General features: G+C 39.5%; 1 protein-coding gene across 1 annotated transcript in view; it reads left to right on the top strand.

Annotated features, from left to right (window-relative positions):
- The window catches only part of Dgkk (diacylglycerol kinase kappa), a 134,132-nt gene that overhangs the window by 69,727 nt on the left and 49,226 nt on the right, over nt 1-15,179 (top strand). Inside the window, exons 5-9 of the mRNA XM_078034871.1 lie at nt 6,275-6,410; nt 6,873-6,979; nt 7,297-7,422; nt 9,048-9,150; nt 14,540-14,723. Of these exons, the coding sequence (XP_077890997.1) occupies nt 6,275-6,410; nt 6,873-6,979; nt 7,297-7,422; nt 9,048-9,150; nt 14,540-14,723 (656 nt within the window). The remainder of the gene's footprint in view (nt 1-6,274; nt 6,411-6,872; nt 6,980-7,296; nt 7,423-9,047; nt 9,151-14,539; nt 14,724-15,179) is intronic.

Below are 15,179 nucleotides of genomic sequence, written 5' to 3'. Positions count from 1 at the left end.
CCAAATTCTTCCCATAACTCACTTCCAAAGCCATTTCTACACTTTTATTTATTTGCTCCAGCAGTAGCCCCACTTCTTGGTAATGATTCCTGTCTGAGTCATTTTGGGCTGCTATAATGAAATACTACAGACTGGGTGTGTTAAACAATAAACATTTATATCTCACACTTCTGGAAGCTGGGGGTTCAAAATCAAGGCACTGGCAGATTTAGTGCCTGATGAAGACCCTCTTACCAGTTCATAGATAGCCATCTTCTGAGACAGAAAAATCAGTGAGAGAAGCATTCTGGGTCTGTAATAAAGGCACTAATACTATTTATCAAGGACCCACCCTCACAACCTAATCACCTCCCAAAGCCTCCACCTTCTAAAACCATGGCATTGAAGGTTAGGATTTCATCATATGTATCAAGGAAGGTGCAAATTCAGTCCATTGCAAGTGAAGAATCTGGAGCGATGAATGTATTGGTGAATGAATGTATTCACCTAAGTATTTTAGAAGTGATAAAATTTTAAAAACATAACTGCACACTAAAAGCTTTAATTAAACCTACTTTTCTAGCATTTAGAAATTGGTAGGTTGTGTACATGCTACAGATTGACTCTGTCTTCAAAATGGAGTATGAAATCTGCATCAGCAAATAAAAAAGACCTGTAATGACATGGCTGTGACAGTTAGTTAGGGCTGCTGTAATAAATTACCACAACCTTTGTGGCTTAAAAAAAAAGAAATTTAATCTCTCACAGTCCTGGAAGCCAGATATTTGAAATCAAAGTGTCAGTGAAGCCATAATCTCTCTGAAGGCTTTAGAGAAGGAGCTTTCTTTGCCTCTTCCTAGATTCTGGTGGTTGCTGACAATCCTTGGTGTTCTCTAGCTTGCAGATACATCACTCCAATCTCTGCCTCCATCATCACATAGTACTCTTTCCTGTGTGTATTTGCTCTGTGCCTTTACAAGTTGTTCTTCTTTCTGCATATTCTGTATTCAAATTTCCCTCTTCTTATAAGGATACCAGTCATTGGATAGTAACCCACTCCAATCCAGTATGGCCTTATATTTTTAAACATATTTTTTTACTGGTGCATTATAATTATACATAATAGTGGGATTGATCATGCCATGTTCATACATTCACATAACATAGTTTTATCAATCTCATTTTCCAGACCCTTCCATTCCCTCCTCTCCTTCCTCTCACTGATCTGCTTGTTCTACTTTACTGATTTCCCTTCCATTATCATTATCATTTCAATTAGTGTAGTGCATTATAACAAAATATATAAACAGATTCATCATGATGTGCTCATACATGAACATAGCATAATTTGGTAGATTTCAGTCCCTAGTATGTTTCCATGCCCTTCCCTCTTCTCTCCCTCTTGATTCCCTTCCTTTACTCTATTGGTCTCCCTTGTATTTTGGTGAGATCCCCCACACACTTTTTATTCCTTTGTTTTTTTCTCTCTCTCTTTCACATATTAGAGAAAACATTCAACCCTGATTTTCTGAGCCAGGCTTATTTCACTTATCATGATATTCTCCAATTCCATCCATTCATCAGCACATGCCATAATTTAATTCTTTACATCTGAGTAAAACTCCATTCTGTATATATATATATACATTTTTTTCCATTCATCTATTGAAAAGCACCTGGGCTTGTTCCATAGTTTGACTATTGTGAACTGTACCTCTATTAACATTGGTATACCTGTATTCCTGTAATATGCTGATTTTGTTCTTTATCCAGTATGGCCTTCTCTTAAATTGACTACATCCTAAAGGACTCTATTTCTCCATTGCAAAGTAAGACCATCTTCACAGATACAGAGGTTAGGACTTTTTGGGGAAACACAATTCTAACTACTTAGTTCACCTTTCTAACACAAAAAATGCATTTACCACATCAAAACATCTTCAGAAGCCTTAACCCGTTCTATAATTAACTCAAATTCCAAACTCTCATCTTCTGAGTAATCTAAAGCAGGCATGAGTGAAACTCTGGGTATAGTCTTTCCTGGGGCAAAATTCTTCTCCACCTGTGGAACTATGAAACAGAAAACAACATATCTGCTTCTAAATTACAATGTGGAGAATGACGCAGGATAGACATTCTCATTCTAAAATGGAAAAAAAAACAGAAGGAACAAAAGGTACTGGTTTGAAGGAAGTTGGCAACCCAGAAAGACAATTTCATTAGATTTCCAGACTTGAGAATAATTATCTGTGCCTTTATGTTCTGTCTCCTGGCTCTACCATCTCAGGCACCTGAGTGGCATTCTCTCTTTGTAACCAAGGAAGTAGCTGAACCTTCTGGAACTCAGAAGGGAACCCTACTCGTTGGAACCAAAGAGGCAGTTGCCCTGCCCTATAGGTCCATACTCCTGTGTTGGCAACAGCAGCAATTCTGGCCCTTGAGCTTCTCTCAGCAGTCTTCTAGACTCTAAGCCATCCCTTGAAGTCACTTTCCTGAAGGATAACACACATTCAGAGATGAGTAGCTTTATCAGTCTGTTTTATGCTATATAGTCTCAGAAGTCTGACAATCTTCCTTAATTTAGTTCTCTGTTCTTTTTGGTCTAAGGTTAAGAGCAATCCTGCTGAGACAGTTGGTTGGAGCCATGTGTTCCACATCTAATCTTTCTAGGGAAAATATCTATGGTTGATATTCTCTCCAGAGCACACTTTCTTCTGATTTGGAATAAGGCTAGAATGTTAATTTACAAATATTTAAGTTCTGGTGACTTTTCATTTAATAGTTCTATTATGGACTGAATTGTCTCCCCAAATTCCTTTTGTTTAAAATACTTTTTAGTTGTAAATGGACACAATACCTTTATTTATTTATTTATCTATTTATTTTTATGTGGCGCTGAGGATTGAACCCAGTGCCTCACACATGCTAGGCAAGTGCTCTACCACTGAGCTATAGCCCCAGCCCTCCCCCAAATTCTTATATTGAAACCCCAGCCCCCATTGTGACTATATTTGGAGATAGGAATTTTAGGAAGGAATTAAATTTAAATGGAATCATAAGGGTGGTGGCCTAATCCAATAGGACTGTTGGCTTCACATGAAGAGGAGAAGAGATCTCTATTTCTCTACAAACATGCATTAAAGAAAGGCCATGTGAGCAGTCAGTGAGAAAGTGGCCAGGAAGAAAGTCTTCACCAGGAACCAAATGGGTTGACACTTTGCTCTTGGACTACTCAAGTCTAAAATATGAGAAAATAGATTTATGTTGTTTAAATCACTCAGTCTATGATATTTTGTTATGAAAACCCGAGCAGACTAGCACAAGTACCTTTCTCAATGTATCTCTTTCCTCTTAAATTTTACACTAAACAGCAAATAGAAACCAAGGTGCACCTTCCCTACTTTGCTTGGGTATCTCCTTAGCTAAATATCCAAGTTATAATTTACATATTTTATACTCTACCCAACAGTATAATGGAATTCAGTCAGTTCTCTGTCACTCCATAAAAAGCATTGCCTTTCTTCCAATCCTCTCTGGTTCTCATTTCTGTCTGATACCTCACCAAAAGCACCTTTAATGTTCATGTTTCTAGGGCTGAGGCTGTGGCTCAGTGGCAGAACCCTTGCCTACCATGTGTGAGGCACTGGGTTCAATTCTTATCACCACGTATCAATAGTAAAATAAAGGTCCATTGACAACTAAAAATATATATTTTAAAAAATGTTCATGTTTCTAGCAATATTCTATTTTAGGCAATCCAGGGTTTGTAAATCATGTGCCTTGAGATTCTTACAGTCTTTATGCATTACACAATTCCAAAGTCACTTCCATATTTTTAGGTATTTGTTATAAAAGCTCCCATATGCCAGTATCAAAATCTATATTAATTTTATAGGACTGCTGTAACAACCACAAACTGGATGAATTAAAACATAGCAACTTATTCTGTCAAGTTTCTGGAGTCTTGAAGTCTAAATTCAAGTTGTTGACCAGACCATAGTCTCTCTGAAGGCTCTAGGGGAGGATTCTTCTTTACCTGTTCCTATCTTCTGATGATTGCAAAACCTGACATTTCTTGTCTTGGAGATCCATCACTGTAATCTCTGCCTCTGTTGTCACATGGTGTTCTATCCCGTATCTGTGCACTACCTATCTTTACAAAGTGTTCCCTTTTATGTCCTTGCATGCCTGTACCCATACTTCCCTCTTTTAAGGACATCAGTCATTAGATTAGGGCCCACTTGAATCCAGCATGAGTGCATCTTAGCTTGATCACATCTGTAAAGAACCTATTTCCAAATAATATTGTGAATTTCACATTCACAGGTATGAGGTTAGGACTTGAACATATTTGGAGGGAGCACACAATTCAACCCATCACACATACTTTTCCAGGGTTAGATGCATCACGGCTTCCTTATAAACAGGAATATCAATTCCATCTCCTTAACTGCTAAACCTAAGTAATTGTCACTTAATATATTCCTTTTTATTCTGTAGCCAATTGGGCCATTGAATTCAGTATTCTGTATTGGCAGAGTTTTGCATTTCTTCCATTTTATGTCCTTTAGAACCTTGCATATTAAAGATTTTCACTTGTTACTGTATACTGAAAGGATTTATTTTAGAGTTTCTCTTCTTTAATAAATTAAGAGCTTCTTGAGGGCCATAACTGTGGCTTTTTCATCTTTGTAGACCCAATGCCTAGTATTTTATATAACACATTGTAGAATTCTTATAATTATTGGAGGAGGGAAGGTGTTGTAAAGTTATAGTCAAGTGGCTTGAGGAATACAAAGATACTGAGAGCTCAGAGTACCAAAGCCAAGACTAAGCCACTTTCTTGGGACTCTTCATTTTCTAATTTGATCTTCCTAGAGTTTTCCAGGTCCTCAATATACAATAAACATTCCTATCACAAAGAAATTCTGGACCATTTTTAATGAGCCTTTAGCTCATCAGATTAACTTTTTCTTCTAGAACCTTCCAAGTCAATCCAGTAGTAGTTTAGGCTATAGTCTGCAGGCTGATAGAGGTAGAGAGGAAGGGACCAGACAGAGTGCTGTATGCAGGTTCTGTCTTGAGTGACTGATTCCTATAAATTGATAAAGGTTGAGCACCTAAGGTGGCAGAGCCCACAATTGCTCTCCTTCTAATGGATCACAATCAGATGATATCAAGGAAAGTACACAATTATTTTAAAAGTCTTGTCATCCCTTTACAAACCCAATCCATTATCATGCCAAGTATAAAATGCTATGTGTGTGTGTGCCTATGTCATAACTCTAGAGGAAGGCAGAGAGGAGAAATTGAGAGGATTTTCTAATCACAGGAATTATAGAAAAAAATGGAAAAGTCCTTTGAAAATATAGAAAAACAAAGTTGGGGGTTTTCAGTGCCACCCCTTCCTTCCTTTCAACACCCAAACTATCAGTGGTATATCTGGTGCCTTCCCCACAGTCATGAGAGTCAGGCTGTGATACAGAACTGCAGTATTCATAAGCAGATGAACAATAATGTCAGAGTCATTATCATGTAAGAGAACACCAAACAGAATGTCACTTCATGAGGGCAGGGACTTTGTCTTGTGCATCACTATATCCCAAATATATTAAGCAGTGTCAAGCATATAGCAAGTGGTAGATATTTGTTTAGTGAGTTATTGAGTGAATTGAGTCTATTAACCAGGAAACTGCTATAGGCAGTCTGAGCTTGCTATTCAGAAAAACATGCTTGAGCAAAAGTTGCTGAGATAAGGAGTTAAATTCCTTTAACTGTTGTCCAGGTAAAGCAATGCTCTGCTCACCTGGTATCAGTAGGGTCAGAAAGGGGAGTAACTGCCCTTCTTCCAGGAAGTAGGTGAAGTCTGACAAGTATTCCTTAGTCCAGAGGCAGAGCTCTGCCTTCTTTCTTCCTTCCCGGGGCAGAGCATTTTACTATCTCTGATTTTCTAACTCACTATCTCCTTTTTGCTGTCGACTTAAAGAGAACCAAGGCCAAGGCTAACAGCAAATCTTGCTTGGACTAAACTGATACAGCAGTTGGCCAAGCATTCTAAAGAACATTGCTCCTAGTTCAGGATCTGCTCTCTATTCTTTCTCCCCTTTTTAAATCATTAGCAAAACAAAACAACAACAACAACAAACAGGTATTGGCTCCAATTTTCAGTCTTCCCCTTTGCATGCTCAGACACCTATATAGCAGATCATTGAATCCTAGCAGCAGATTTTCTAGCCTTTCCTAGTAGTTCTCTGTGATTAACCCTCCATTCTCTTTTCTCTTTGATTTCTTTTAGATACCTGCCGCAGAAAACAACCCTTTCCTCGTCGGAATGCACTATTGGTATTCCAGCCACAGTTCCCGGACTCAGCACTGCAATGTTTGTCGAGAAAGCATTCCTGCCTTATCGAGAGATGCCATCATCTGTGAAGGTACCTTCTTTATTCTTTTTGAAAATGGAACTCTGTGGGTGGAGACAGGGGTAAAGGAGCTCAGGTGGCTTTAATATCCCCGACTAGCTCTAGATCACTCACTCTGGGATAAGGGTAAGGTTAAGGAAAGAAGAAGGGAGGAAACTAGCCTGAAAGGGAATTCTCGTGGATGAAAAGGAAAAATTGGGAATGGGGGGCTGGAGCTTAATGGTCACGAGAGTAGAAAAGAAATCAACTCCTTCTTACCGTTAATTTCCATTCAAGTTGAATAAGTAGAAAGTTGAGCTGGTAAGAAGCAAGAGGAACTGATTCATGTTAGAAATAGACCTTTGGCAGTGGGTCATAACGATTTAGAATGCATCTGAATTTGAATTTGCAGAGTAGCTTAGGGAAGGGAATTAGAATCTTTATCGGCACAAGATTCACACTCATCTCCTTTTTTTCCCCCCTCTCTTCTCACAGTGTGCAAAGTGAAATCTCATAAGTTATGTGCTTTGAGAGCGAGCAAAGACTGTAAATGGAATACCTTGTCCATTACTGATGATCTTCTCCTACCTGCTGATGAAATAGTAAGTACCAGATATGCCTCTATTATGTCCCTTTCAGTCATGATACATGGGGGTTAGGAAGATTTTTCCTGTTGCCAGATAAGGAAAGTAGACCTCTTCCCCAAGCTTGCTTTCCAATCAATCTCAAAGAATGAAATCCCCGCCCCACATGCACTTCCACCTGTTACTGGTCACTAGAATTAGAGCAGGGAAGATAGGAGTATGAATAATTTGGGGGCTTTTACCTAAGATCCTTCATAGCATAGTAAAATTATTCCAGCTAGTCCTTTATTCCTGATATCACTAACCTCTACCTCTTTTCTCTTTTCCCCCTTCAGCAAATCATGCCTCATCAGTGGGTAGAAGGAAACATTCCCGTCAGCTCTCAGTGTGCCGTTTGTCACGAGAGCTGTGGCAGTCAGCACCGTCTCCAAGATTTCCGGTGTCTCTGGTGCAATTCTACGGTAAGACTCTATTCATCTCTTTGATATACTTTAGTTCTAGAAAGGGGTGGGTGGAGCTCAATGGTGCCTATACATAGATAGAACTATCAGAGTTACTAAGCCCAAATATTATTCAGATTCGATTCCATAGTATAGAGCTCAGTAATCTGTCCCTCTGGCTAGGTAGTCTTTGGGAGACATTTAAAAGGCTCATATCTGATGGTTATTAATTGGTCAGACCTTCTAACCTATGGGAAAAGCTGAATTGCTTAATGGCAGTATGGTCAAATAAAAAAATAAATTCTGAGCTGGTCTTGGTGGAACATGTCTGTTATCCCAGCGGCTCAGGAGGTTGAGGCAGGAGGATCATGAGCCAGCCTCAGCGAAAGTGAGGCACTAAGCAACTCAGTGAGATCCTGTCTCTAAATAAAATACAAAATAGGGCTGGGGATGGGGCTCAGTGATCGTGCGCCCCTGAGTTCAATCCCCAGTACCAAAAAAAAAAAAACAGAATTCTGAGCTTATCCTTAAGAAACCTTCTCTTTTCCTCATTGAGTATTTCTTTGCAAGTAAATAATCGTTGATAATATTAACAAATTGGTATTGCCACCATGTATTGAATGTTTTATATACATAATCTCACTTAATACAATTTGAACTAGGCCTCATTGTATCCATTTTATGAATGAGGAAAAGTGAGGTTCAGAAAGGTAAAATGATTTGCCCAAAGTCATGCAGCCAGAAAACAAAAGAGTCTTGGTTCCTACATAATTCTGCAAAGACCATATTTTTTAAACTATAGTACTACTACGTCTCTATACCAGTGATCCTCAACTGCGATCAATTTTACAACGCTCCAGAGCTATTTGAGACACTTTCGATTTTTAAAAAACTCAAGCTGGGCATGTTACTGGAATCTAGTAGTTAGAGAGGCCTAGGATTATGCTAAAGGTCCTACCTACAATGCAAACAATTATCTGGCCTAAAATATCAATAAGGCTGAGATGGAGAGATCCTGGTCTTGATTTTCCAGCCTTTTAGATGCTTTTCTTAAACTGAATTTTCTAAGTAGAAATTGAAGTATGCTGTTCTTCTCTAAAGACTGTCTGTGCCAGGTGTGGTGGCACACACCTTTAATCCCAGCAGCTTGGGAGGCTCAGGCAGGAGGATCATGAGTTCAAACCCAGCCTCAGCAATTTAGTGAGGCCCTATGTAACTCAATGAGACCCTGTCTCGAAATAAAATATTTTTAAAAGGCTGGGGATGTGGCTCAGTGGTTAAGCACCCCTGGGTTCAATCCCCAGTATTAAAAAGTAAAAAAGACTCTGTTTTCTGGCTCTTTGACTTGCTTTTGAATAACCAGATCAGATTCATGTCCCCTAAAAATTGTCCAGGATGTAGTCCTTGTAGAAATCAGAAACCTGGGAAGAATAGCTACGTGGGGGGAAGTCAGTGTGAGGTGGGGATGGTCAGGGAGTTAGGGGTCTGTATATGGCACCAAATTTCAGAAAGGGAGATTAGAATATTAAGGGTACAATTTTTGATATTGGAACCGAACGCTGATCAAGGTTTTCTTTTCTCTCCCCTATCCTTTTTTTTTTCTCTCTTTCTCTCTTTTTTTCTTTGCTGTGTTCTTATCGTTTCAGGTGCACAATGACTGTCAGAGACGGTTTTCCAAGGAATGTTTCCTGGGGGCTCATCGCTCGCTCGTAGTCCCCCCAACCGCCCTTAGCGACCCAAAGGGCGACGGTGAGTACCTAAACCATAATTTCTGAAATATCCCCGGGAGGGAGGGAATATGCATGCTGGGAAGAAGGGATGGGATGGATTGTTCTCCTCAATGAGTCAAGTATTTGAGGGCAATAGGAGTGTGTGGGTGCATGGGCAGTTTGTGGTTCCCTTTGAAACTTTGGGGTGGGGGATTATGGTCTGCCTGGTGTATATGTATGTGGAGATGTTCTCTGTAGCCTATGTCATCATTCTTTCTGACTGATCAAATTGCTTGCAGCCTTTTCATAATTTCCAAATACTAGATAATTGATGAAATGGTTTTGTATGGGTATGGATAGTCAAAGAAGTTTTAAAAGTAACATACCAACGCCTGGATTATGTTACTTTTAAACTGAAAATTAATACCAAGGTTGTTCTTAAACATGAAACTATCATGATCATTGCTCCAACACTTCATTGAAGCTTTGTCAATTCCCAGATAATAGGGTTTTATTGAGAGCTCTATTCACAAGTTACTTGAAAGCTAAAGAGACCTAAGACACAAGCATTGCCAGACCAAGTGATTACTGTGAATTGAGGATGTAATACAACAAATTAACAATTCAATATGATATGTGCTAAGTGCCAAGGCAATGGTAGAGGTACTTGGAGATAAAATGTGTCGTTGGGCTGGGGATATAACTCGGTAAAGCTCTGGCCTTGCATCAAAAGGCCCTGAGTTCGATCCTCAGCACCACACACACAAAAAAGGGGGTGGAAGGGTTAACTATTTGTAGGAAGTTGAGCAGAAAGAAGGTAAGTATGAAATCAATGAAGATATGATATGTGCTAAGTGACAAGGGAATGGTAGAAATACTTGGATATCAAAAAGGGTTGTTGGGCTGGGGATATAACTCAGGTGGTAGAGCTCTGGCCTTGCATGCACAAGGCCCTGGGTTCGATCCCCAGCACCACAAAAAAAAGGGGGTGGAAGGGTTAACTATTTGTAGGAAGTTGAGCAGAAAGAAGGTAAGTATGAAATCAATGAAGATATGATATGTGCTAAGTGCCAAGGGAATGGTAAAGATATTTGGATATCAAAAAGGGTTGTTGGGCTGGGGATATAATAAAACCCAGGTGGTAGAGCTCTGGCCTTGCATGCACAAGGCCCTGGGTTCGATCCCAAGCACCACCAAAAAAAAAAAGTGTTAGAAAGGTTAACTATTTGTAGGAAGTTGAGTAGGAAGAAGGTAAGTATGAAATCAATGAAGCAAGAGTAAACTTGTGTATTCTATCAAAAGGTCTGATAATGTTAGAGGAAGCAGGGGCAAAGGAGAGGGGTGTTTTGTTTTGCTTCTATATTTGTTTTTAAAGAATAGATGACCCAGCTATCCCACTCCTTGGTTTATACCCAAAGAACTTAAAATTGGTATACTATAGTGATGCAGCCACATCGATGTTTATAGAATCTTACTTCACAATAGCTAAATTATGAAACCAATCTAGGTGTTCTTCAACAGATGGGTGGATAAAAAATGTGGTATATATACAAAATGGAATATTACTCAGCCATAAAGAAGAATAAAATAATGGCATTTTCTGGTAAATGGATGGAGATGGAGAATATCATGCTAAGTGAAATAAGCCAATCCCCCCCAAAATCAAAATCAAAGGTCAAATGTTTTCTCTGATATGTGGATGCTAATTCACAATGCAGGGGGAGGGCTAGGGAAGAATAGAGTTACTTTATATTAAATAGAGAGGTGTGAAGGAAGGGGAGGGGGGTATGGAGGTAGAAATTATAGTAGAATGAATCAGACATTATTACCTTATGTGCATGTATAACTATATGACCAGTGGGATTCTACATCATGTACAACCAGAAAAATGAGAAATTACACTCCATCTACATATGATGTATCAAAGTGCATTCTACTGTCATGTATAACTAATTAGAACATATTTTAAAATAAAATAATATAAAGAATAGATGAGGCACAGAAGCAGTATGGTTTAAGATGGGCGGGGGTGGGTGGTGGGAATGCCAGGTAACCATGAGTTTTAGTCACTTACTGGCTGAAAAAAAAGTGTTGGGAAAAAATAGTGTTGGAAGGGTTAACTATTTGTAGGAAGTTGAGCAGAAAGAAGGTAAGTATGAAATGAAGATATGATATGTGCTAAGTGCCAAGGGAATGGTACAGATACTTGGATATCAAAAAGGGTTTTGGGGCTGGGGATATAATAAAACTCAGGTGGTAGAGCTCTGCCTTGCATGCACAAGGCCCTGGGTTCAATCCCAAGCACCACCAACAAAAAAAGTGTTGGAAAGGTTAACTATTTGTAGGAAGTCGAGTAGGAAGAAGGTAAGTATGAAATCAATGAAGCAAGAGTAAACTTTGTGTATTCTATCAAGAGGTCTGATAATGTTAGAGGAAGCAGGGGCAAAGGACAAGGGTTTTTGTTTTGCTTCTATTTTTGTTTTTAAGGAATAGATGATCCAGCTATCCCACTCCTTGGTTTATACCCAAAGGACTTAATATTTTTATACTGCACTGATGCAGCCACATTATATTCTTATATTCTCTGAGCTTTGCCTTCTTCTCATATAACTGAGAATTAAGCTGGTTTTTTAATTGTTTTACTTGTCAATGTACCTTTATTTTATTTATTTATTTATTTATTTATTTATATGCAGTGCTGAGAATCTAACCCTAACCCTCACACATGCTAGGCAAGCGCTCTGCCACTGAGCCACAACCCCAGCCCTGAGAATAAAGCTTTTAATTGTGAGGATAAAATGATAATATGTAAAGGGCCTAGGTATCTACAAGCATAACCCTAAGGAGCATACAACTAATTTCATCATCTTCTTGAACACTTAAATACCTAGTCTGTCTCCTAGCCCAGACTATGAACTATCTGAACCCCTACCATTTAACTCAGACCTGAGGATATGGTATATGCAGAGTCAAGACTTGTTCAGTGAATTCATTAGTCCATTTTCAGAATTCTGCCTCTATGTAAGGCACAGTACTGAGCAATCTAGAGAATAAGATGTGTCTTAAGAATGCATTACTGATTCATACAGAGGAAAAATAGTGTATAAACACATGTCACATTCATCTGGAAACAGATTTCTGAACTACCCTAGGAGTTTTTGTTTCACAAGACCTGGGTGGGACCCATGAATTCACATTTATAAAAAGTTTCCAGATGCTTCTCATGCTACTAGACCTGGAGCATGCTCCACCATTTGCTGTGTGGCCCTATAAAAGTTACTTAACCTCTCTGTGCCTCGATTGCTATTTCTTTTCTGCTGATAAAAAATGATAGTTTTACTCGGGTGTATAATGAAGGCTAAATGTGCGTGAAAGTTACTTAACCTCTCTGTACCTCATTTGCCATCTGTTTTCTGCTAATAGGGAATGATAGTTGTACTCGGGTACATTATGGAGGCTGAATGTGCTAACATTTGTTAAAGAGGATTTTAAAAGGAAGGAAAAAAAAAAAAACAACTAAACCAACCTTATGCCTGTTTAGTATCCTTCTATGGAGTGAACAGAAAAAAAATGAGTGGGACTACTGGTTCCCTGGCTTAGGGTTCTGTGGTTTTATTAATGCAGCTCAAAGAAGCATGGGTATTTTTGAAAGGTTCTTCCAGGCTGTTGACTCATCTGGAGCTTAAAGTCAATTAAATCCCCTAAGCTCTTTTCACACTTGCCAAGCCCTATTATCCTGTTATAGTGAAATGTATATCCTTGAGCCTAAAGGCCAAACTTCATACTTACTCCCTTTATATTTGTTGATTTTGACCCATAGACCTGTTGAGGTCATATTCTAATCTTGAGTCTATCATCCAGTAGCTCTTCTTTTAGCTTTGGGGACTTCAAAGTTCACAAGCCAGGCTTCTATGTTCACATCTGAATTGTCAAGTAAAATTGTGAAATGATATAGAATGCTTCCTTATGGTTAACATCAGTCCTACTCAAAACTTTATGGGTGGGGTTGATTACCTGGTTATGTCTAATATTATGAATCTGCCTAATATTATTACATTTCAGCTCTCAATGGCACCATAAAAATATTTTTTAAAAAAAACCTGACTTCTGCAAGAATAGAGACTGTATCTATTTTTTCCGTGTACTGCATTCTCAGAACATAAAACAAAGACAGGCACAGAGAACGCTCTCAATACATATTTGTTGAATGAATGAATGAATGTGTTATCACTAGCATCATATCAGGAAATTACCTTTTATTAAAATATGCCAATAAGGGTTACCAATTTTGATTGGGGAAAGGAACTACTTTCAAGCTATCTCATTGAGGAGACACAATATCCAACTCTTGGAGCTATGAGTTCTAGCAAGCCCTGAAATTTTGGTGCATGGCTGGTAAGTGGTTTAGGATGCCTTCAAACTCTACTGGCCAGTGAATTGGAAATGACCCACAGAAGAAACGGGCCTGAGATTTTTCCATGCAAAACAGCCATGAAATCTGCTTCAAGCAGATTTCCTTCAGGCTCTGTTTTACCCAGGTTACAATAAATGGGACATCTCACCCCATTCAGGAGTGAGCCACGTGCTTTTAGCCCTGTGAATTTGGGTTGGCATCCTTGGAAAGCCATGGACACAGACATTCAGGGACTTGCTATTTCTCTAGCATCCCTCTCCTGAGGGGCTGTTGCTCGCAGCCTGTCTCCCTGCCAACAAGCTTTAAAACTCAGTAAGAGCTGGCAGGCTTTGGCTGTTGAGACTGTTATAACCCCACTTCTCCACGGGCAACTCCAGTGTTGGGGATTATTAAAAGCCTCTCTCTTGTTCAGAAATTTTCCCTATAGTCTTGTTTTCCCCTGGAAGTGGTATGATAACATGGATCACTCTGCCAGAGCCTTAGAGAAGTGATTAAGGCTCTTTGCTTTATTCCACATTGATATGTTCTGTCTTTAGCTCCCGGCTAAACAACAGCCATTCCCTCCCCTCTCTCTCCTGATATCTTCTTGCTATGAGAATTCATCTAACCTGGGCAGAGAGAGGAGCAGTCAGTGTGCTGGCCCTCCTGGGCTTTCAATCTTCTCCTTCCTCAATTCCTCTACAGAGATCTACTAATATTTGGTCATGGCACCAATTTCTTGTGTTCCTACATGGGCACATGCGTATGGGTCTGTATCCTCAGCTTGAGGGTATGGGCTATACACCCCTGACAGCATCTAGCATGATGGTTGGTATATTAATAGTTGCTCAGCAAATATTTGCCTAGCAACAGATAAAGAGAGAGACTTTTAAGCCCCCTCGGGTGGCCTGGCTTTCCCTGTGCCCCTCAGGAGACTGGAACTGGGATTTTTTTTTTAAATCATTGCAAAGTATGATATTAATTCATAGCTCATTTCCATATCAATAACCAGTTTTTTCCCTTTTATATTTTTCAGGTCAGCTAGTAGTATCTTCAGACTTCTGGAATCTTGATTGGTCATCTGCTTGTTCATGTCCTTTGCTCATCTTCGTGAACTCCAAAAGTGGTGATCATCAAGGGGTCGTATTCCTCCGAAAATTCAAGCAATACCTTAATCCGTCTCAAGTCTTTGACCTATCGAAGGGCGGACCTGAAGCAGGGTAAGCACAGGGCAAGGGATATAATTGGGTATGTAGAAGGGATTCCCTTTGTAGAGTCTGGATTAGGATAGATTCCTAGAAGTAGTCCTTGTACCTGGAGAGGAAGGATCTATTTTTCTCATATAAGTCCATAGCACTTGGGGTTGGCTGATTGGAGGGTTTTTTAACCCTCTCCTTGAGTAGTGAAATATATGTATATATAATATATATACAGGCCTGTTCTATTTTGTGACCTACAGCTGCTTAGTCCTGGTTCCTGTAAGGCCACTGGCCACTCTACCAGGCATTCTTCCTGGGCCTCAGCACAAAGCCTTGACTAGGCTACTAATGGCTTCTAGAGCAAGAGTATGACTTGAGACAAGGCTCGACCTCTGGGGATGCCTATGGGAAAGTATCTGTGGTCTTAGGTCTGCACAAAAGCAGTGGTTAAGGGAAAGAGAGCAGGTGCCTTTTATC

The sequence above is a fragment of the Ictidomys tridecemlineatus genome, chromosome X (genome assembly GCF_052094955.1).
Source record: "Ictidomys tridecemlineatus isolate mIctTri1 chromosome X, mIctTri1.hap1, whole genome shotgun sequence".
NCBI classification, from domain to species: Eukaryota; Metazoa; Chordata; class Mammalia; order Rodentia; family Sciuridae; genus Ictidomys; species Ictidomys tridecemlineatus.
This window is presented reverse-complemented; position numbering and strand designations above follow the sequence as displayed.